This window comes from Fulmarus glacialis, unplaced genomic scaffold, assembly GCF_000690835.1.
Source record: "Fulmarus glacialis isolate BGI_N327 unplaced genomic scaffold, ASM69083v1 scaffold36549, whole genome shotgun sequence".
Taxonomy (NCBI): Eukaryota; Metazoa; Chordata; class Aves; order Procellariiformes; family Procellariidae; genus Fulmarus; species Fulmarus glacialis.
In genome coordinates this window covers 36,742-62,001 of record NW_009235873.1, presented here as the reverse complement: position 1 = coordinate 62,001, position 25,260 = coordinate 36,742, and the positions used below count along the sequence as shown (strand labels likewise).

The following is a 25,260-nucleotide window of genomic DNA, read 5'->3' as shown; positions in this document are numbered from 1 at the left end:
ATTAATAAATTTTTAATAAATAAAAGAGAAAGGACAGCTCACTTCGCACCCTGTCATTGATCCACAGCACCAAGGACTGAAGGGTTGATACAAATTCTGTTAGGATAACTCCCTTTGTTTTAAATAGCTTTGGGAACTTGCTCTAAAGAAGACAGTAACTGAAGCAAAGAGGGCAGAAATCCTTCCCATCTTTGTGGACTATCTGGTGTTTAATAAGTATGAGCTTAACAACAGTCCTTTCCTCAGTGCAGCTCTAGGGAGACTTTCTTCATCTACCTGGTTTCCCAGGTACATGATTTCTTGGAAATTATGGAGCTGAACTATCCTTGGGACTTCTTCCTATCTGTCACATTTGTAGACACTGGCCAATAAATTTAAAATTATCAGGTGAATGGGGAGAGGCAAGAAAGCAGACAGAATCAAAGTGATCACATGAGCCTTATTTACATAGAAAAACACTAAAATATAGTACTTATTGTCATAATAAGACACATTCTATCCACTTGTAACATGTGATACTCAGTGGTAGGAGAACTTTGGAATTCAATGCTTCTGTTGTGTAACTACACAATGAAAGAAATTAAACAAGCAGTTTAATTCAGTCAGAAGGAAAAAAAAACACCTTAAATTCCTTAAAGGAGAAAGGTTAAAGGGCATAAAAGGGAAGCAGGAATTAGTAATCCTGAGTAATATTAGCTAATTGTTGCTCATTAGAGGAAAAGCTGCTGTCATCTTAAAGCACTGTGCTACAGGAAAGCTAAGGAAATATGTTTGAGAAAAAAGGGGTAGTAAGAGCAAAACAAAAAGATTTAAAAAAATCTTACCTTGCCAAAAAATCAGAGCCATGAGATATGCCTCCTGTAGGCAATTATAAAAATGCCGTAGGGATCATGGTTTCCTTAGTGTCTGGGTAGAAAACTGGGTAAACATCAGGATTTCTTTTTTTCTAGTGGGTCTGAAAAACATACCCAGCTACCTTTTATTGATCTGGATAATTTACAATTATTATTTTGTGTCCTCAGCCCTGCTCTTTCACATTACTAACCAGCTATTGTTGTTAATAATGCTGGTAGCTTTTGCTGGCTTCATTTAACGCTGAGGAAAGCGGTGCTTATTTAGGGAGGCTGATTCCTCTCATGCAGTAATAGCATTCTTGTTCTTTTTTAAATGAACACAGTGCAGGGAAAACAGTGACTTGGGGCAGCCTTAGAGTACATTTGCATTGTAGTGACAGCCTGTGAAAGCATATTCAAGCCAGCTTTAAAACAGTGGAAACTCCCTGGGTAAGTACAGAGCTCGGTGTGGATGCAAAGCCCACCCAAGGAGCTCTGTCAGTGCTGAGGTATTTAGCCCATTCTGCTAGAGCATTCCTCCAGGTGGTTAGCACAAAGCAGGTTTGGGCAGGCTGGTCTCTACTGCTGTCCTTGCAGCTGGTATCCTCCTGAGCGGTGGTGCCTAACAAGATTGCTGAAGTATTTCCTTATGTGTTCTCTTGCTGATGTGACTACTAGAAAGAGGATAATTTCCCTCCTCAGAAAAACTTTATACCTTTACTTTGTTAGCTTGCATATGGTCCTATCTGGCGTTCACTAGCAAGAGTTACCTAGCTCATGTTAAGAAGTGATAAAAGCAACATGTGTTTTGACTGAACTTAACGGCTTGTGTTTAAACACTAGGCTCATCTACTTCAGCTGTTAACTAAAATTAGTTGCTAAGTTTTATCATCTCTGCTCTTCTAACCTAAATTAGTCCAAGGCATGTGCACATCTCTTCTTGCAGCATGCAAGGCAAACTTAAGTTTCAGCAAAATTCCCGCCCCTTCCCCCCTCCCCCATAGAGTATATAGTAAGTTACCTACTGTGGCATTTAAGCAACTTTACCAAAACTAAAAACTGAATAACTTTAAAACTAAGCCATCAGTTTGTCCTTACCTGCAAGTCAAAGAATTTACAAATCAGTCAGGCCGATTTAAGCCTTTCCTTGCCTTTATCTTCCTAGAAGGAACAAGATAGGTCTGAACACCGGCAGAATTTCAGGTGTTTTGTCCTAGTCAGAGAGGTTGCATGTGCTACTCTTCAAGAAAGCAAACCAAACTTCACTGGAATCTAATAACCAATGAATCAATTTTTCTTGTCATACACTGTCTACTGAGACAACATCTCCTCAAGCTCTAAAATGCAATCAAAGTGCATTGGATCACTATCTAAAAGCCATTACCTCACTGCAAACTTCATCATTAGAGCTTGGACTCAGGTCCCACAGAAATACAGATCAGTGTTCAAGACCAGAGAAATGGTACTCCACAACATGTCACGAGGCTGTTACAAGTCACCACGCCTCAAATCTTGAGATGGAGCATCTTGTAATTCACACTGAGTTAATGCAAATGTCAGTTCCAGAAGCCAAATCTATTTAAACAAATTCTTTCCCCAGCCACGTGGTGGATTACAGTACGATGAATTATATAGGGAGACCATTAAGAAAATATACTTGAAAATTGCACTGTGCTCATCTAGACACAGCCATTACTGGTGAAGTGAATGCACTCCATTGTTTCCAACTTAGGATGCCACTGCAAGTTAATTATGTAGGATCAGTCCACTACAATCAAATTGAAACAACAGGAGAAGACCTAGTATGAGGACTAGTGTATTGCACATTCAGAAAATCATGCTGGTATTTGCATGCTGTAATAGCTTAATCTGAGATGAAGCCTCAGTTCCACTTACATAATTGAAATTCTTTGTTGTTGTTGGCATCAGTGGAGGTGAGATTTTATAATACCAAAAATATTTCACAAATAAAGTTCAAATTTTCAACATTTACCCTGACATGTTATAATTTCTATTATCTACTTTCTCAAAAAAAGTGATTATTGATATACCGCAAGGTGGAGAAGCAGAGGTATAGCAGGAATTAATTTCTTAGCCCCCTGTTAAAAAAACTGTGTGTGGAAGTTGAACACTCTTGGGTATGAAGTCACATGACCAAGCCTTGATGGCTTGGTCAAACTAGACACAAATCTCCTTATTTGCAGAACCCTGTTCTCAACACAATTATTATTATCACCATCAAGGATGATGATCTCTCCTCAGCACACCAACATTTTGTATTTTTAAAGCTTTTTGGTTTTAAATCCAGGACATAGAATTGTTCATTCGTTAGTATTGGTATTAGTATTGTTAGTATTGCCATGTCAGTATCTGCTGCTAGCAGTGATTACATTGTGAGAGCTCAGACATCAGAGAAGATGTAATTGTGGAGGGACTGTTGTTTCAAACATACTCCTGCAGCGAAGTAAGTGTCTTGTGAGAAAACTGCGCAGAGCTGACTGCAGAACTCTTTGTTCTCCCTTCAGTTCTAGTTTACTGACTGTGGTGAAACCAGTTATTAAAAGGGAAGGTAGGGAATGTTCTTAAATGAGTCATGTTTGTTCTATGACTGTCAGACTGCATCTGTAACTGGTTCAGTAGCTCTGTTCAACTGGTGAGGTCACTCCCATGCAGCACATGACACAGGGAGCCTTTGTACAGACAGCTGCAGGCAACATGCTTCATATTGGCTCCTGACTTTACAGATGTTCCATGAAGGGATCAACAGGTACTTCTCCATGTTGATGTGGTGTTTTCTGATGCTTGAAAGAGTACAAGACAGACCTAAAACACGTGAGAAACTTAGAGCCTTGCCTTCTAAGACAAGGGTGCATTTGTATTATATACTTGCTTTTTAAACAAGAGTTGAAAGAGTTTAAGGGCAAATGAGACAATGTAATCAGTCACCCTGAGCAACACCAAACCAGAGAATGCCAGTATGTAGGAGGCAGCCCTGGAAGCATCAGGAGAATACAAAGACCTTGATGGCTTAGTCAAAGTGTGCAACCATTGAGGCTAGACACAAATCTTCTGATTTCTTTTTTCCATAGAGAAAGTGGGGAACGTAAGAGTTAAATGAAATGAGAAGTAATAGCTCTTGCAGACAAGAGAGAGAACAATATTTCATTCAGCACCATGAAACAGCGAACAGGTGGGATGAAGCAGAGAGGGAGAATGAGACAATGCCAAAACCACAAAGAAAAATGCCATTAAGTTTAAGAATGCTTGAGAAATTTGAAGCCTGGTCTGAAGTAACTGATGTACAGGAGACAAAAAAGAGATCTGAAAAACTGTTAAAACGAATGCCAGTTACAGCAGGATGGCTAAGCTGAGGGATGGACAACGCAGTTTAATCCCGTACAGACAAATTGTGACCAAATTTGTTTCGCATTTGAGATCGAGTCTGACACTGTTAGTCTATGTTGGCATCGTTTGTGAAATAAATTCACTGGAACGATAAGCGGTGACTGACAGTGCCCACGCTGTCACAGGGCCATGCCGCCTGCCCCTGTTTGGCGTTCCCAGGGCTGCGCACCAGGGTGGTCACAGCTTGGCTGGCTGCAGCTAGCCCCGAGCCTGGCACAGCCTCACGTCAGGGTGGAGTAGCAGGCGGGCAGCTATGCTGCCGGCCAGCTAAAACATGAAAACGTGTCTTTTTTTTTTTTTTTTTTTTTTTTCTTTTTCCCCTCCATTAAGGCAGTTTTAAAGCAAGACAAGATTTCTTTTAAAATATTTATTTATTTATTTAGAGGAAAACAAAGTTTAAAAGACAACCTGCTTTCTGGCATTGCAGGTACTTAGTGATGTGCCCACTCTTGTCAACACATTTTAAGGAGGGGACAGCGGTTTCCACAGATCCCTACCGGAAGCTCCCACAGATCTGCTATGGTCTGCAAGAGAAAACAATCAGGAACAGAAGCTACTAGTTTGGATGGGTTGAGGTTTGATTCCTCCCTCGTGTCTGAGTCAAATAGGAGCAGACACGTTATATGCTGAAGGGCTCACTTTTAATGATTATGTGCCTTTTTGCTTCCTCTCTTTTTCAGACACACATCATAGGTGTTGTACAGCTATACAAGGCTGAAGAAGAGTTCACACTGCACTTTATCATGCATTAATGATCTAACTGCCCGAAGACAATTTTGTAATAAGATCCAGACACAGGGATGCCTGTAAGACAGCGGTGTCTTAATGGCATCAGAAGACACTTGAATATCCTACTTGAGAGCTGATATAGCCAAGGGAAGCTTATAATGGGCACAGCACCACCAAAATGCAGCAATGCTGCTTATACAACCAGCTTGGCTTTCTCACTTCATAGGGCTTCAAGTTCTAGGCTTAGTTGCAAAAGAACATGTGGGCTGGCTCTTCATCTAGATTAAAGACAGGCCTTGAGGATACTGCTTTTGCCTACAGCTTCCCAGAGATGCCTTTTCTCATGAACAAAGACTGCTACTCTTATTTTTTCCATCTAACTGCCAACCCTAAGCATCTCAAAAATTTTCAACTGGCATTTGTGTTCAGACGGAACAGAGATGTCTGAGTAGTCAAGAAATGCTTAAGCTGGTGAGTGCAGTAAGCAAGAATTTTACTTTTGGTATATTAACACCTCTAGAAAAAAAAAAAAAAAATCACTCAAACTTTGAGACTTTTGCGTGAAACAAAAGACCTTGAAATGAAACTATTAGTTGATTGCCTACCATAGGTAATGTCTCAGGCCACCTAGCTATCATGTGGCTAGGCATTGGAGGTATCAATAGGATTTGTTTTGGTGGTAGAGGCAGGAGAATTTGGATCAAATTCATCCTTGAGGATATCGCTTACTATTGTTTCACCAATGATAATTTTGTTGGTTCTAAACTATAGAGGTAAGAGAAAGAGATTTTAAAAAAAAAAAAGCAACAGGTGCAACACAGGATGATTAGGATGACTGCCATGGGGGTGAAAAGGTAAATGCAGTTGTGAAAAATACTAGTATGGTAGTAGGATGTTTCAGGTTTCTCTAATACAGACAACGTAATGTTTGTGCCACCACATACTGCATTTGGCGAGCCTTTACTTGGACCAGAGCACTGACTGCTGCTCTGGTCATAAGCGATGGAACAGGCAACTGTGCAGAGATGGACTGTCAGGATGACTAAGGAGGACATGGGCTAGTCAAACTGAAGAAAAATAGCAAACAGAAGAGTAAGAACTATACATTGTTCCCAGATAGTAACGAGGACATTAGAAAGAGTTTTCTAGCCAGCTCAGAAATGAAGTTCAGATCAAGATTTCTAGAGGACTGAAGGGGACCAAGAGTGCATGCAGTTATCAAATGGTGCCTGGTAAGCAGGTGGAAGGATAGCAAAACTAATCCAGACAGTTCCTGGTGATAAAAAAGATTGAACTTTGTCACTGGAACTCCAAAGGTATCTCCAAAGTGGTTTGAAAGGAGATGGAATTGTTCTTTGCCAGTGCAATATGTACACTGTAATAACAATCAAGGCTTCCTTTGTCTAGAAAGCGATATAAAACTGGTTTACCTTCCCAGCTCCTCAAGCACTATTAACCCCAGTGTTCCTTGTGGCATTACAGTTTCAGATGCTTGCTTTCTGCATCCTATTCACAGTTAAACTAACTCACTGGATGAAAAAAGGAACTCCTCCCCACCGCCCTGGTCATTTGACATGGACTAGGGAGAATTTTTTGTTTTCTCTCCTCTGTAGCTTTCTTGGATCATTAGGAAGGAAGTTTAACAAAGCCTGGGTTAGTGAAGGGCTGTACGATGCTGGCGACACCTTTGATCTATCCAGCTCTTTCAGTGCACTGTCGTTATGGCTTACTACAGATTATATCACACAGGCATGCACTGTATCGTGTTGGGAAGTCTTTCCAGGCTCCTGGTAAAGCTGGACTATGGAGCAGATGTTTTCTAGGCTAACCCAGAGAATATGTAAATAACATGGCAGTGTATTGTACATCTTCTAGTAAAAAGAACAACCTGCCGGTTATTAGATAAGCAGTAGAAGTTTAATTATCAGATCCACTGACTACATTCAACAGAGTAAAGCTGCTTTATGGCCAACAGAAGGTAGAAAAGCCAGGCTTACTTGCCTTTGTAAAGCAGTTCAGCTAACAGCTGTTAAATTATAATTAGACTGTTCAGATACTAAGGGAGAAGGCAAGGGTGTTATTTCTGCAGAATCGTTCTAAGAGCTGCCTTAAAAGTGTAATAACTCAGTGCATTTGGTACCAGGAAATTCCCATAGTAAAATGTATTTAATATGTCTGCCACATCGTGTTAAGAGCTTTTGATGATAGCTGCCCAAACCACAGGTGGTGTTACAAGGTTACGTTCCCCTAGACTTGAAATACCTGGGAAAGCAAAAAAAGATGGTTTGGTTTTATAATAGTCATCATCACTGCCTACCTCTCTCTCATATAGCTCTAGCAGTCTCAAGATTACATTTTTTCTTCTCAGATTGCAATTCTGATCATCTTTAGTCATGTGAGACTTTTTTTTTAAATTTTAGATCTGGCAGGAGCACTTAAAAGCATCTTATTCATTCACTTACCTCGTGTACTTCAGCTCAGAAAGCAAAGTATATAGACAGTCACTTCAAGGTTTGTTTTGTCTTTAAACTATCTTCTACTGACTTTCCAAAGCATATGCAAGTCCCAGAGCTTTTCACCCCACATAACTTAGTAAACCCTAAGAAGCAGTCCTTTTTTGCTCCCTGAACTTCCATGAATTATGCAAATCTGCTATCTGAACAGCATGCAAAAATACATTAGATTTTTCATATAATCTTACTGATTCTGCCATAACCACCTTAATCTCTCCATTACATTACAATTTCATTTTCACTTGGTTTTATCATTTACTAGAATTCTTTCTAAGCTCGAAAGTCAGAAATTGGGACATTTTGTTTCAACAAAACTGAGCTAACTACGCAACCTGACTATAAGAGTGCTAATGGAGTATTAGCCCATTGTGCTCTCTTAATTATTAGCATAAGCCTCATTTTGGCTTTGATCAGTTTCCTGTGTTCTTCAATATCACATTCATATGCACCAATCAACCTAATTCACCCTCTCACTTAGTCCTTATTTGCTATTTCACGTAGACCAGAATATGCACTGTATGAAATCAGTGATTGCTTTTTCCCAGCTCCTCCTTATAGACTCAAAGTGCCCCCACTTTATTGCCAGGTATGCCAAGAGTTACCAAGGAAAAATCCATAGCTTTACTAATAAAGCACTGTCATATAAGAAAGCATCTTGACATTACCTGGTTTTGGTGTGTTTGCGTGGAGAGAGACAATACTGTGCCCTTTATATGTGCTGAGTTGGTTTGCAACAAAATTAGAAGAGCTGTTGAATGAGAATAACGCCTCATATGCATGAAGGTGCAAAGCTACCCAGGAGTTACTGGGAAGCTTATATATTTTAAAATGTAGGTGTAGTCACTAGGAGGAGGAGAAAAGCAGCTTCCAACTCTTGTCCCTTCAAAGAGCTTAATTACTCATTAGGAATAATGATGGCAACAGTTACCATGCCCCTTTAAGCCATCACACTAGTGGCCATCATCAGCTGTTTCAAGTTAAGGCAGAAGATGACCCTGCAAGAGAGTCTGTATCCTTCTCACAGAGAATCCTTCTTTCTCGATCTAAAAAATGTGTCCAAAGTACACCAAATTTGTGAACTAACAGTATCTTGTGGCAATGAGTTCCCTGAGTTAACTGTGCCCTATTAAAAGGAAAACATATGTTACCATTAAGAAAGTTAAGAATAAGGTTAAATGCACTAAACGCATTCTCCCATCTGCTCCTCTTCACAATTCTTTACTGATTCTACCACTGTCTCCCCTCCCCCTTTTTGTAGAGAGTTCATTACTGTTTATGCAACAGAAGTGTTTTTTTTCTTTTCTATTAGACAGAATATATAAAAACTCAGTGTAAATTAGAAAATCTTAATTTCCAGAAGTCTTTAGCACTTAATACAGAGAGGGAATGAAAGCTGAAGCTGCTTAACTGTCCTTAAACTGTGTGTGTTGGGAACAGAAATGACACAAAAAGCAACTTCTTAAAACAAGATTTATTGGCACAAACGTATGTTACAAATGTCTACGATATTCTTGGAAAATATGTTCACCACTTCAAAAAAAAATCACTGTCCACAGAAAAGTACAGTAATATCAAACTTTGTAAGTCATCACAATTTTAGCATCAAAATGCATGCATTCATCATTTATAAATGGAATTCCACTGACCTCCAGGTACAGCACTTTAAGAAATCTCCTGGTCTCCACAATATTATTTTTCCTCCCCAGGTAGCTCTAATAAGATGCAAATGGAATGTTTTTTGTAGAGGCACAAATCACTATTTCTTGCTCAGTACAGCTGAGTCTATGAGGTGAGAGATGCTGTTCTCAGCACAGACTTTCAACTCCTTTCTGAGTGCATTACTACAGAGCTTAAAACTACCATGTGCCCTTTAAAAGGACGCAATTGAAGATTTGGTCTGGAGTTTAGTTTTTCAAAGGGCAACTGAAAACTCATTTCTGGTTATTCCTATTAGAGGAAATAAAGCTTGAAGAATTAAAAGGAAAGACGTAGAAGAAAGGTTTTTGTTTTGCATTGCCATTCCAGCAGCATTTGAAAGACGGGTGGCATTGTTAAGGTGACTTGTGAGGAGAAATAGTAATCTCAGTAAATCCTCTTCTTTCTTTGGTGCCAGTCTAGTAACTTAGTAGCCAATCAAGGTTTTGTCTCTGACCTCAGACAGTACAGAACTACACTTCACCAGATGTCCTGAATCTGATCCTATGCCCATCCTCAGCCTCAGTGTTAAGAGGAGCTGGCTTCACATACACAGAGGGGAGAGAATGCACTGATATCCTCAGCATGATCAGATCTAGCTTAGTCCAATGTAAACGAGGAAGAAAGAAAAGTTCTTGATGTCAGTTGGAAGCTCTTTGAAAAATGGGGGTTGCACTTACTCCCACTAGATCTGAATTTGACTATAATCAGATTAGTGCACAAAAAAAAGGCAAAAACATAAACCACATACACTTATGAAGGTGCATACTGCACTTTTATCAACCTTGGTAGGGCACAGAATATATCCAATGGCAGAATTCACTGTGGAATCACCAGCCTTGGGGATTTTCAAAACTCATCAAGACAAGCCCTGTGCAACCTGATCCAACCTCAAAGGTGGCCTGCTTTGAGCAGGAGATTGGACTAGGTAAACCCCAGGGGTCCTTTCCAACCTAATTTTTCTGTCATTCAAAGGAAAGGCGTTTCCTCTCCTGAATTAGAACATGGCACAGATTCCATATCAGGCCTGGATTTAGTAAGGACAAATGAGGGGTTTTTGTTGTCTTAAACAGAGAATGGAAATTCTCTATATGCTTAAGCACATGTTGAAGTTGCTTCCAGAACAGGGCATGCTTTGCTCTTCACTCTGGGCCGGAGAGTGTGAAATACTCAACCATCTGTCCATTTTAAGTCTACAGCACTGAATTGATTAGATAACACCTCCAGTGGCTGCTTTTCTGCGTTAAGACTCAAGCGTAAGTCATTAAGGAAAATACTAATTAGCTGGCTACAAACTCATTTCCTGCAATGACTAAAACAAGTTTATAATAAGAATTCATATATTGCCACTAAGAGAACTTTTTATGCTGCAAAACAAACTAAACGTTGCTCACAGTAGATAGTGGCTATGTTTCATCTCTTTCATACTTGGAATGAGAACGTACCACCCAAATGGCAAATGCTTGTCTACGTGTATAAGCGCTTCTTTTGGAAAGGGGGAGGAAAAAAGGAGTTGTCAAATAAAAAATTAACCTCTACAACAGTTGGTGTTTCCCCCTCAAAATGTATTTTTGCAACAGACAAAGGATGTTTTTAAGCCCCGCTCTTGAGTAGGAGGTACTAATTTCTAATCTTTCAGTGGTGCTGATATACATAATGTGACTAATATTTTACCACGTATGTGGTCGGGGGAGGGAGGACTTTTCATTTACAAGACAAAGTAATGATGTTTTTCATGACAAGTAGTGGGCTATCAGTAACATTTTATTGTGCAGACCTGTGAGTGTGTCTTAGCTACATTAGCATTTTATTTTATTTCCAATCTGGGGAAAAAGCAAACAGAACATAGACTGAACTTAGCATTTCTGCATATATCTCCTGTGTGTTCAAGAAAAAAGTGAAAGGAAGTAAATTCAACTACCATTTGTCATAGTTCATATGTACTTCAATAGAGTAGCACTGCTTAGTTTTAACATACGAAAGGTGCTCTTAGGTATAGCCACTTATAAATGTTGGCTATATTTCACTTAAACCATTTCCCAATTTCCTATCTTGTCATTATCACACTATCCTTATTTGCTGGTTCCTCTCTTTTCCATGAAAATTGATGAAATTACTGTTACAATAAATGTAATTAAAATTCCAGTGTTACAATTAAAGTAGTGTAGCAAAAATGCTGTTGTCTAGCAGTCAGGAGCCTTCTTTTGTATCATCACGTTGAACCAAATTAAGATCCAGGAGCCATATTCTGCCTCCAGTGTTCTTGTCCCATCAGTGGAGGCTGGTTTGAGGACAGCCGGGCATTATGGGGAGGAGGTTCTGCTCCACTCAGGCCTGCCTCAGCTCTGACTGAGGTCAACAATAACAGTATGGCAGAAGGCAGGGAGTCAACTCAGAGGGCAGCAGAACAACCCTAGCCCCAATATGCTATGTTCCAAATACACTACACTTTAAAACCACAAAGGCTTTCTAAGAGAACAAAGAGACACTTGAAGAATAATGGAGAAGCCAGACATTGTGAGAAGAGCTGAAGAATGGAGAAGCTTTGTTCCTAATTATCTTTGTTGTTCTCCGTGGTATTTTCTCTTTGAGAACAAATACTTTGCCCTTTTAATCTTATAGCACATGGCTTCTTTGGTTGAATAGAGTCTTATGTATGAACCACGAGGCTGTATTCATGTTTTAAACCAGTACAGGTTATGATTTTTGCTTTGGAGAGTTAGCAGATATGATACAGTCATGACAGAATGAGGTTACTGCAGAAATGACTCAGTGTTGAATAATCAAGTGTTTACTCCACCAAAACTGCCACAGTTTTTCTGCTTTATTGTAAGATGTAGCTTTTAAATGTCAGTGCATCAGGAAGAAAGGTAAACTCCTTGGGTGGCTCAGATCTCTTTTTATGCACGTGTTTAAAGGCAGACAGTCTTCTGGTTCTCAATGGAGAAAAAAAGCTACTGAGCACATCAATGGAGACATACATTAATGAAATAAGGAAGGGAAATTAGCTGAAGAGGAAAAGAAAATCCTTTCTTGAAGTGGAATTGAGAAGTGTTTCTGAAGGAGACCAGATGAAGAAAGAACAATTGATGTGAGGTTCTGGTTTGATTGTTTCATACATCCCAATCTAGTATCCCTCCTGAAAATAATGTGAAATCTTCAGCCAATCATTTCTCTAGATACAATTCATTTTTTTCAAACTACATTCTTCAGCCTTTTTGGTTTTGCAGGGAATTTGAGGATGCTTGTGCTTTCTTTTGCGTGAAGAAACACATGCTCAAATTATCTTATCTACAAGAGGGACCTGAATCAGGTGAGAGGAAGAACTGGCTGGAAGAGCATCTTACTATTCTGACTACATAGGGGGCCCAAAGGTTGTGATCTGTTATGTGTCTAAAGTTCAGGTCAGGACATGAATCCAGAACAAAAAGACTTTGGTCTCTTCAAGGCCTTTCTCTAATACTCACTGTGTACATTGGGAGTGAGCCCGGTGCCTTATATGGCTACTGGTTTAGCCCTCTTCCCTGTTTAAAGGGCAGAAGAAGCAGGGTTGAGATCACACCCAAGTGCTCTCTAGTTTCTTTGCGAAGGTCTAGCACCAACATGTGCAATCAAGGCGCTGTCATAAAAAAATAATAGATTATACATACTCCCACTGAGTGGATAACCACCCATGGAATAGAGAAAAACTCACTCTGTAAAAGCATGAAAGAGAGCTGAGTAACATCTGAGCTTCTAGAAGTTCCTGAAGTTTGAGTCTCCCATGGAAGATGCACTTCTGAGAAGCAGATATCACCATTTTACAGGTATGCTCTAACACAGATGTCCAGTCATGAACTTGCTCTTAAGAGCTAAAATCCATTGTATTCAGACAAGAAGTAGCTCAGCTGTTCATAAAGTTAAAGTTATGTGAAGCCCTGTCAGAGGAGCAGTGACAGAAATGAGACACAGAAACAGGAGAATTTCAAAAGCTCTTGCTACCCAGACAAAAACACAGCAGATTGTGACTATTCTAATTAATTCCTTGCACAGTTAATACTGTCCTGTTCTTCTGTCATTGTGAGTGTTTAAGTCACTTATTGTAGATCACTATTTAAAAAGAAAAAAGCCAAGTATTTTACTTGCCTGAACTGCTCCTGGGGCTAACCTCATGCAGGTTCCAATAGAATTAAAGTGCCAACTTTAAAAATCAACGTGACTACATTTCTAAATCACTTCTTGTCTTACAGACCCCAGGTAACATTCAGAATCTCTATCAAATTCTCCTCTCCTCCTTCTAATAATATTGGATTACAGTGGACTATGTTGGATTGACTGTGCTGTTACATAATGTTGTCAAGTGAAAATCAGGTCAAGTGCCCCGTTTGGGCTTCCATGCTACTTGCTCCTGCAAGTTCTGTGTACCAATTTTTTTAGGTTTAAAGCCACATTTATGTTATTGCAAGGTGAGCTAAACTAGAAGGAAGAAGTAATGCCCAAGCAGAACCTTACTAGCCTGTGGACAGCGGAGGCAAATAACAGTTCTTCAACCTCAGAAGCTGATGTGCACTTATTGGCAAGCCAAACAGGAGGTGTGGTACAAGCACAGACCAGCTCCTAACCATCCCATTTCAGCTACGCTGTTCCTGAATGACATATCATGCTAGCACCCTAGCTGTACAGCTGTAGCCCAGAAATCAGAGGAAGAGTAAGCGCTTCTTATATGGATAGAATATGCAAGTCTCAAACAATGTCTAACTCTGGCTAAAGCTATCAAAATCCTTGCTTCCAGCCAGAGAAGTCCTCAGTTCAGTCCCCAAGATGGCAGTCAGAAAGCAATTAGCCTTTCAGTCCCCTGAGGGTTTGCTGGGGAGTGGGTAAAAGGAAGCCCTTCTGTGCCTTTTTACCAGCCGAAGGTAAAAGCCTAGGCAGTAGTTAGTGATGAAGAGTAGTACTTGAAATTCTACCCAGTAATTGAAATTCTAATTAGTGCTGACTAAACAAGAATGAGTTAACCTTTTCATGGGAAATTTACTATTACAAGTAGGCAGTTGTAACTGCATCGACATTTTAAATGCAGAGGCAGTGAGTGGAAAGCAATCAATCCTGGCTTCAACACAAATAAGATCTCCAACTGTGTTTATATAGATTGTCCTCTGTACCAGTCTACATATATGTGATGGTGTTGCACAATCTATGACCCTGAACAGTCCTATATTACCATATTCTCCTTGCAGAAGAATTAACCCTCTGCAGGAGCAGTTTGACTCTGGGTCTGTGCATCAGGGAACGACATACTTGTTCATGTTACATGGGTTATCTTACTGATTGCAACCAACCAGCACAGCACAACTAGCAAACACTGAGCATTCATGAGCACACTATATGCAAACAACTTAAAAGGGTTAAACACCTTAATTTAGCATATTTCGTTAGCACACAAGGAGGAAATTGTCTCTTCACAAACATTTTATAACCCTCTAGAGGCTAGGTTTCTTGACTAAACTCTTCCTTGCAAATTTTCACCAACATTTAGCAGTCATCCCCATTAGTTACTGTTTTGAGGGAGAATGAGTACACATTCCACAACCAGCAGTTTCTCTTCTCCACTCTCCCCTAAAGCTCTCCTTTGATTATTAGCTTGCTTGAGATACATTAGCTAGGAGGATGTAAGCTTTGCATCCTTATAGCAGTTTCATTACAGTTTCATTTGGAAACTTTGCATCTTTGTAGTTAGAGAATCCAAACTGTTTGATGTGTATTTGCAGCCATATCAGCTAAGTAGTCAGTTCAGACTCTCACAGGAGAAGGCACCATCTGCATTAAGGATCTGTATCAGCATATAACCTTACTGATTGTACCATCTCCAGTGAAAGCTATCTTCATCTCATGAGTCCTTTCAGCATTCCTGTAGAGAATCCCTGCGAGGATCAAGCCATGCTCAACATGGGTATGGGTGGCAGGGTCTCACTCTTAGAAGATAATTCTTTCATATCAGCTAGCCAAATATCTTAGTAGTTTAAAAAGGGTCCTGAAGTTGGACGGCTTATTCCTTTTCCAGCGAAGGCTCAATTATACATAGTATTCAGTTGTGGCACCTCATGGAGTCAGGCCCTTCATGACAGCACAGTTTTCTGGCTGGCCCGTGAGGATTTTAGAATTGTTTATGTACTTACTCAGCTAAAGGACTGAAGTGAACAGTGCATACCAGGGAGTCCAGTAGCACATTAGTAACTTTGAAAATTAAGTTTCATTAAGACTGTGGCTGCTTACTATTTAATGATATGAAACAGTACATGTGAATATGAAGTAATAAATATATAGGGAAAAAAATGCAACTGGAACCTTTCAACTGATCATTGCTTATTCTCTCTGCAAAATTTTACTTAAGCACAATTTGTATATACCTCCACTGCAACGAGCTGGTCTGGGTCTCTGTTTTTTTAATCTAAGACCCTGTCAAGAGAGATGCTCCACAGTGGGAATATTTGCACTACTATTATCACCATTATATGCCCTAATTAACTTGCAGACAAAAAAAAACCCTAAAAAAATTTTTTTTTAAATTCTATGAATTCTTCTTAGAAATTCTGAAGGAGTTATCCTAAAAAGACCCCTTCAGAATTTCCTGGCTCAAAATTTCATAATTCATTTTTAGTTTGGTTATCTATGATTAAACTATTAAATGTTTAAAAAAGAAAAAACAAGGAATTCAACATTTGGGAGAAACCCTACAACAACAGCATACAAGAACTTTCTCTCAAACTGCAATATATAATTTCTCTTAATTACATCAAATGTTAGTTTAAACTAATTGAGTATGAAAAATATCTCAGCTGAGCACTTTACAAAGACAACACTATAGTTTATGAACTATATACACACAGAAATTAAATTAAATTTTTAAAAAGCCTATTAACACTACCACAAAAACAGTGTTTCTGTGCCTTCCTCTTCTCCAGGAAAGCTTTGCTAGGCACCCTTCCCTTTCTCGGCCTCTCTCCACTGTTCCCTCTATTTACCCATACCTTCTTCTTCCCGATTTTTGAATGGTCCTCACAGTGGGGACCATTTCTGCAAAATGGTGCAGAGGTAGCTTCCTACAATTGTGCTGGGAAGCCACAGACATCATCAAAGTTGTTCATGTGCTTTAAGTTAGGGCTGTAAGTATTGGCGATTGGCATTCAAGGGAGTCCCATGAAGTCTGACAAACAGCGCTTTGAGTTTTTAGCAAAAGTCTGTATCTTGGTCATTTATGATGATTGTATTACCATTTTTGCATTTCACTGGGCTTTTTCAAGATTGTGCTAGCTAATGCTTTTTTGGTTGTCATACAGGTTTTTTTCTCACTTTCATATTGAGGCCATCCTGGTTGTACAGAACACCCCATAAGGAAAAATTTAAATCCATAAAAGATGATAATCCAGTCCTATTTATTTTCTGCAGGCAATGTTTTTAGACGTGGGTACTACAACTAATCTCAAAAAATCTGTGTGTTGTTGGCTAAATTGAAATAAGATGTCTTACATGAATACTTCTAAGTACCACTCTCTTCAATGGGAGTAGTGGATACTCACTACCTCAAAAAGTTACATCTGATATAGTGGATTTTGCCATCCAACTTTAGGTGCTCAGATTGAGAATTTTGGCCCTAATGTTTGCTGCAACCTTACGTTTGGGTCCAATCCACCTGACAGTGTCGCTTTAAGCAGGAGCTTCCCCATAGCTGCATTCTCTGATTCTGAGATGTTTAGGATGCTTTTCATATACTACAGTTTCTGAAGGTCAGTGCGTACACATTTTAAGACACAGTGATAAGACAGTGTATGGAACTACTTGGCAGTATTTAGCTGGTACAGTTTCTTGTGGAAACAACAGAATTCCAGAACACACCACACTGAATGCTTATGGGTTATTACAAGCAAAAATCCCGAGAGACCGGGAATTAAGAAGCGGAGTTCAACAAAGGAACACTGATATCATTGGTTGATATGAACAAAGTTGTGCCAAGTCTTCCTTCTTCGCTTTTTCAAGTGGAGAAATAAACTGGGAAAGGAAGCAGAAGGGAAAAAAAAAAAATACATAAACCAACAGTTATTAGAGAGTTACTGTTGCGCTTTATCTCACAGAAGTGTGTGCTAACAGAGGATGGGAAACACCTTCAGCACACCTTTGCTGAAAGAGCATGACATGTCTTGCACACAATATGCCTTCTGGCTGGAATGGGGCTGCTCCTTCCATGTCAAAAGGGGTTCAGAGGAGAACTGGCATGGAAAGCAGGGGAAACTGCGGCTCAAAAGATAGAAAGGGCAAGGACTGATGGTGATATTAGCCACCATCCCCAGTTCCAGCATCACCTACAGTCCCACATGTTGTAACTCTTCCTTCAGCAGGGAGCCAGCCTGCTTTTCCAGGGCCCCACTATTAGGCTGGTAGGAAGCCTGGCTTGGGCCATTTCACCACCCATGGTAGCTTGTTGCACTGAGGAACTACCCAATTTATCTGCATCTATAGCCAGCCCTGCATGGAGGGTATGATCTTGTTCCAATTCAAATCAGTGACTGTAGAATCCATGCAGGCCTTGTCTGTGGCAGCACTTGGACGCTTGATGTCAACCGGATTTAAACATATGCTTGAGAGCTACCGTAAATAAATACATCATTGAGTTCAATACACAGGGTCCTTCCCGAAGCTGCAACCTTTAGGTACTATTACAGAAGGATCAAATAGACTGAAAAAATAATTTAAGATCCAGACCTTAAATACATATAAATCTCACCAAACTTGCACTAGATCTCACCATGGTGAGTCACGACCTGGGTTTGATGATGTGACACTGAAGTTTGTGATTAAATAATCCTGAACCCAACCTAAGCCATGTCAAACTTGCTATTTCTATTTTTCAACTTACCAGAACAGGCATCCAACATTTAAAACCAGGAGGGAAACAATGTTATTACTTACATATAATTTCAGGCTTAACTTCTAAGGAGAAATTATGAGCTATCTTGTCTGCTTTTTACTTTCTTGTTAAGATACACATAACGCTCAATGACGCATATATACACAGCAATCAATTCAATGGCTGCACGTCTTCCCAGGTTGCTGCACTAGACTGCAGAACAAAGGCCCGTCTTTCCCTTGAAGCCAGTTGCCTTGAGTACGCAGTTAATATAGTTAATTAATATCTAGCCATTTCCCATTCTTGCTGTATCAGTGTTACGAAACCCTAGAATTATTCTGGGTCACTCTGGTGGCAGCGTTCATAAGACTAATAAACTGCCACATGTATCTCAATCCATTTAGTCATGTTTACAGGTGATTCTGTAAGCCTTCTTTACAGAAGCAACAGGGGAAAATGGAAACATGATGAATATAAGGCATGTAATTTGAGAGCTGGGAATTAATTCACATCCACAGTCTAGCCTCCTGGTGAATCTCTTCTGGGTTACTAGCTGGATTGTCTAACTCAAGAAATCTCCCTTTTAGGAGTTAATGCCATATTACAGTTATGTCACATAACGGCTGTTGTTAACACAGAGGTTACATAAATAAAATGTCCAGTTCCTGTCATTACAAGATCCCTGACTCCCAATCAGCACGACTGCTATTATTCATTCATATGCTATCTCTCCTATAACAAATGTGTGGAATGAGATGACCTTTCAAGACAAGAAATCAGTAAGACTTTGGGCCATCTTTTAACAATATTTAGGTATTCAAGATGCAAAGGGATTTTCAGAAGCACCAACATCTCAAATTCCAGCTGATTTGGTGGGAACTAGGCACCTACATGCTTTTAAAAAATCGTGCTTTAAAAAGGCCCGTTTGCCTTTGGGCCTTCACCCTCTTTTTATAGGCACGAGGTAATTCAAGCATTACTGTTCTCACTAGAAAACACCAGTTTCATTACTGGTTGTAATGAAAGGAAGATAACTGAGACTGCATAAAAATTTATATGAACATGAAAAGGGAGAGTCTGTAATCCTAGGGAAAGTTATGTAACATGCTAATGTAAAATACAATAAATGTCAACAAATTCTATCTATATAAGCGTCCAGAGAGTTTACACAATTCTCACTATAACAGCATGACACTAGAAGGGGAATTTCACAAATTAATCAGTTTAAATATTTTCTATCCATTTTTTGTTTTGTTTTGTTTTTTAATACATCAGCACTTCGTAAGTCACGGAGCTATTGAGATCATAAACAAAAGAGAAAATTAATTACTCACTTATAATTATAATGAGAATGACTGCGCATACTACACCAAGGATGATCATCATCTGTAAAAAGAAAGTTATGAGAAAAAAAAGAGAAAGTCAGGTTTTCACATGAAAGACATTAACCCCTTAGTTTTTTTGCTTTTACTTAGTGGCTCATTCCCTGCATTTTTAATTCTCGCGGACTCATTGCAACAGACTTGTTTAAGCCCCAAATTTAGTGTCAGTTTTAGGAACAGCTGACCACCAGCAATGCACATAGCCTCTTGTCAAAGCCAGCAAGTTCTTGCCCATCAGCTAAGATGCAGTGACCAACTTCGTCCATTTCCAGCAGTAAAGTAAAGAAAAAGTAAACTTCCAAAGTAAAACAACTCCAGAGGTGATTTAAGTGGCTGGATTCACACATGGCCATGTACCACTTTATACTGGAGTAACATGATCACTTTTCACCACATTCCCATAGTCAGGGAAGAGACAGCTGAAGATGTCTAATGACTATCAGCTATTTGTGCTGGCTTTGTGTACTTGTGCTGTTAAGAGAGATAGCCCATGCTAGCCAGCACGGTTTCCAGTGTGTTAGCCTGGAAATAGCTCATCGCAAAGTTGAAGTCTGTTCCCACAAGAACAGATACATCAGAGCCAGCTGTGCGCAGACCATACCAGCACTGAGTTGTATGGGGTAGAGGCCCGCATGTGAGACTTGCTGAATGCTAAACAGGCCACCAGAGATGCTGCAGTCCAATTCCCATCATTACCCCAGTGAGAATAGAAAGACTCAAAAACAACAAACGTGGACATGTCAAATCAAGGCCTTCATTCCTCCCAACATATGTCTGGAGGACAGAGCCAGCCACTGGCTTGCAGGAGATTTATTTATTTTTCCCCCTCCTTCCAGAATTTAGGAGCCAGAGGAAGGACAGGGGGATTCTGTTTGTCAGGGTAAAGCAGGAAAGGACAATGAGGAAGGGAGAATGAGGCTACGTTTGAAGGTCTAGTGTAGTGTAGGTCATTGTGATGACTGCAGTCAGCATGGGTGAACCTAACTCAAAATCTGTGCCTGTAGCTCCCAAAAGCCCTGCTTCCTGCACTGTCAGGCAAAGCAACTGGGCAACAGCGAGAAGAGGCCCAGAGGAACTGCTCAGTTGAATTTCTATCTAGATCCACTTATTTCTGGAGTGTTTGTGCATGTAGTTTACCCAGAATATTTTGCCTTGCTTTACATTTCATAGCACTGTGAATTGAAGAGACAAAGCAGGCAACAGACTGGTAAGAGATACCAGATTCTCCTTTGGGAACAGGTGGTTTTATTTGGGTGGACATGAATGATCAGCAGCAAAGATGGTATTGAAGAGAAACGGAAATGAAGCTGAACTTTTGGCATAGTGTTCATGTGTTGGCGGTGCATGAGTAGAAAGAAGCAAGGATATGGGGAATTATATGGATAAGAGGAGCTGAAGTTTCTAGGTCCAGAAAACACAAATCCTGGAGGAGGTATGAAAAAGCAAAGGAGAGTGAGGTTCCCTCTGCTCACGGGAAAGGATGAGACTTTGAAGATGGCAGAGGAGAGAGCTGGTTGATTAAAGTCCTGCTCTATCCTAATCTGCCCCTCTTTAAAAGAGACTATTTCCTCACTTCTCACCATGGTTTGTGGAACGAAGTATTTTTTTGGTAATTTACCATCCTGAAGAAAGATCAAGAGGCTGATGATCTCCCACAAAGAAAAAGCTTCTTTTCTTCCACTACTAGAATTCACTACACCTGTTCAGGTTTTATGGTTCACACAGGGAACTGACATGAATTAACACAGAATGCTCTCCCATCCCTATCTGCAGGCACTGACTGAAGCATCAAAATTTGTATCTACATTTTATATACTGCAGAAATTATCTAGAGAATAGGTTCTGGTAAAAATCAAAGTTGCTTGACTTATTATCCTGGAGCCTCGAGGGCAAGGCATCTCTTTCTCCCCGTGACAAGAAGAGACCACTTAGAGATGTCATCCTGCAAGCAAAGTCCCATTAAATGCAAGCGAAAGTAATGTCTGCCATGAAGTGATTCTTAACAAGAATTTATATTCCTTACCTTGCAATTTTTCCACCAGTATTTTCTCTTCAGTTTGGCTGCACTGGTTTCAAATTGTGAGGCACCTGCTTGCAATGCATCTGCCCGGTTGTCAAGCTCTGATAGCTTCTGGTCTCTTTCTAGCACCTTGTCCACATTCATTCTCATGATATCTACCACCTGCAAAGGCACAGCCTCACGTTAGACTCCACACACAGTAAAGCCGAAGGTCACACTCTAGAATGTCACATCTCATACTGATACCAGCCATTTGCCATCATGGTCTGTGATGGCAATTACCTGGACAGTGCGTCAAAACCCATGCCTATGGAAACAGACACAGTGAGAACAAGATGAACATAGTTATACCGTGCTCAGATGCCCTTAAAGGTAAAAAGTAAAGGGACGTTATGAAATACCGTAATTAGTTTCATTGAAGCTTTTGATTTCTCTCAGCCTACAACTAGCTACTTCACTATAGATATGAAAAACTGATGGAGACCAGTACCTCTGCTACAGTTTGGCTGATGTTTGCCTGGTCATCACTAAGACGAAGCCATTATTTTTCTTATACATTTAATATAATTTCCTTACCTGAACTAGAGAAATTGGCTAGATAAAGATGACTTTAAAGGGAACTATATGCATTTCCTGACGAAGGAATTTACTCATTCTGCAGATCTTTCTCGGACAAGATGACTTTCCAGCCATAATTTGAAGTCCTGCTTGAAAGTGGAGGAGAAGAAAATTTTATCTGAGAAAATTCAGCCTGAAGCGTAGCAGGGAGCTCATGCCACCTCATTGCACAGCCTCAGCAAAAAAAGTGTGCGCAGCCAGCACACAATAGGTAAGGACGCTCATGCATATATTTTTGAGTTAGACGAAAATCCTCTTCTAGCAAGCCAATAACTCTAAAGAAAAATCCTGTACAAATTCATCACTAATGTAAATGTTACACTTATCTACCAAACCTAAAACAAAATCAAATGTTTTGATCAACCCAAATTTTCTTACTTGCTTTTCCAAACCAAAACCTTTCAAGCATTAACTTCATATCAAATTTAAAAAACTTTTTTTTTTTCATTTCTCAGCTAGTATTTAGCTGAATTTTGTCTTGGTACAACGTTTCATAGTAAAAATTTTAAACTATTTGAAAATGCTGAAACAAAATACTGTAACATTTCCTACCCATTCTCTCCTTTTTTTTGCCCAGAACTATTTATTGAATTTAACCTGACTGCAGTGAACACTCGTCCAAACGAGACTGCATTTTTGTCAAATAAATAAATGTTTGTCTAGACTAAAAACAAGACCTGTGCCTTAGAAAATAAGCTCTAGAATGCCTAGAGAAATCAGAGGGGAAAACCCAACATGGATATAGCTGAAATACTATATCAGCATTGATATGATATCAGCATTAAAAATGTCAGTCATTTTACTAAGACCAAAAATTTTCTCTTAAGCAAAGTCATGATTGCGTTGCTGAGTTTTGGGTTTGGGTCTGAAGTGCTGTGCAGAACAGCACTTGGAGCAGAATAGCCAGAGTGTAGTGCTGTGCTGTGGTGTTTGGTGCCACCTACAGATTAGTTTCCCACAAGACAGGAAAGAAAAACAATCAGGAAAGATCTAGTAGGAAGGTCAAAGCAATGCTTAGGAGATCAGATCCTTAGGTGCTATAAACCAGTTTCACCACAGTGACTTCACAGTACTGAAAGCCCAGTGGCATTTTTCTCCCTTGGCTATTCTTATACTGTGATTTCCCTATTAAACAAGTATCTGCTGACCATGTGCTGTCCACTCAAAACCCATACCAACCTCAGCCTCCCTCTCAAGCAGGAGGCGAAAAAAACGTGGACCCTGATTATCACATGCATAATCCTCAAATCCAAGAGCTACTCATTGTCCCCTCATACTGGGTAAGAGTTCTGCCAAAATTACATCATCATGCTTCACAAGAAGACAGACGTGCATGGGCTTGAGTGAAAAGTCTCAGAATACAGAGTATCTTAAACACAACGCGGGGGTTCACTAGCCTCACTGGAGCAATCTCTATTGATCTGCTTGAAGAGCCCTATGTATCTGACCTGCATCACTCATTTTAGACAATAACTAGCAATTATTTTTCATCTTCTAGGGACAATTACTTTTGCTGTAGCTCACATAAACAATTACAGCACCATCATAATGTAGCATGTTCAGGACAAGAAGTTTATTTCATTATTTTGACCCAAGACAAAAACTGAAATATAATATTCCTTTCCCACTGCAAGAGACACTCCACTAACGTCAATGAAGTTAGTGTGATGTGAAAATCAGTGATAATGAGAGAACTGGGCCTAGAAATTTCTGCAGACATTTCTGCAGCCAGAGGATGTTCCTGTGATCAGCTCCGAGCATCAGCAATGAGGAGGCCAGAAAGACCCTGTTTCAGATCTTCAGCAAAGAAAAAGTTCTCAAAAAGACAAACCTCAATTTGACAGGTGTGTTTAATTCATTTTAAGAAATGCATTTCAGTTGGATGTTGTGAAGTCTTCTCTACTATTTTTAAAGCATACCTGGAGCTTTTGAAAATAGAGGCCTTTATGCATGTAAATAGCTATTTTCTAATGTGTATTTTATTGAATTGGCATTAAAGAATCACACAAGCCCTGGCCACTTCCCCATGGACAGTAAGTAATTAGTTACTTAAGTCTTTGTAGGGGTTTAGCAAAACTCCATACTTAATACCCAGCACACAAATCTGCACAGCAGGTGTGCAAGGATGTTACAGCTGCTACTGTACTGCTGGTACGCTCGGGGACTACACCCACGAGCGGTGGTATGCTCGCTTATTCCCATTATCACAGCAGTTAAATGGACACTGACATTACAGCCGAGGTGGCGGGGCAGTCTGTATGCTACAAGAATTTAAGGATCCATGCTGGAACGGGCATGTGGTCCTCCAAGACCAACAAAAGGAGTGGGGATCTGTTGAAGATGCTGTTACGACATCATGTGTGGGTGCCTTTCTTTGGGAATAAATTGTGATGATTAATCAACAGAGCTCTGGCTAATGAACACAGCCCTCAGCTGTACAATTCTCATGGCTTGAATCTATCTATGAGAAGCCAATGGTCTGTCCCTGTGAAACAGCCTGTGAGATTAGCATCTAACCTTTAGGAAAGCAGGAACACATTAGAAGAGCTGGTTCCACTATGACATTTCCTCCTAACCTGACTGATTGGGATGAATTTCTGAATTGGCACCAATGCCCACGTTTATTCTGCAGAAGCGCTGCTGGTTCAAGGATGTTCATACTCAGGATCTCTCTTGTACTATCTGCCTCCTCATAAATGCCATCCTTTAGTAAACCTCATTTCCTAGATCCACTACCTTCAGACAAGCAGGAGTTGCTGGATCACTACAGAGGAAAGCATCTTAAAGAAAAAAAAAAAAAAAAAAAAATCACATCAGCACCCTTGCGGTGAGCAACAAATTACCTAGAGCCACTTACCTCATCCACCCGGGCTTGTGTCTGCTGTAGCCGTTTGTTGCTTGACACGTTGGTAGCAGGAGGTGGCCCTGCAGCCCCAGCACTGGTGGGACCTTGGGTAGGAGCTGGAGCAGACCTAGATCAAAAACAGAAAACGTAAAAAGTGCCTGAAACCATCTTCACTTGTTCACTACCCCTTTTCTGGAACAAGTCAAAAGTACGTATCTCTTAAAAGGTTTTCCATTGTCTCACAGCCCACATTTTCCATTCCTGGATCACAGCCCTGGTATCCCATTCCCTCCCATACTGCAATTAGTTTTCACACTATTTCTTGATAGGACCATATCA

General features: G+C 40.0%; 1 protein-coding gene across 1 annotated transcript; it reads right to left on the bottom strand.

Annotated features, from left to right (window-relative positions):
- Positions 1-16,630: 16,630 nt before the first annotated feature.
- On the bottom strand, positions 16,631-25,048 carry VAMP2 (vesicle-associated membrane protein 2 (synaptobrevin 2); the record flags this gene model as incomplete). The annotated part of the gene is made up of 4 exons (XM_009586180.1): positions 16,631-17,200; positions 19,391-19,442; positions 21,462-21,620; positions 24,934-25,048. Coding segments are annotated over 4 exons (343 nt in total), but the record flags the coding sequence as incomplete, so codon positions are not given.
- Positions 25,049-25,260: the final 212 nt, after the last annotated feature.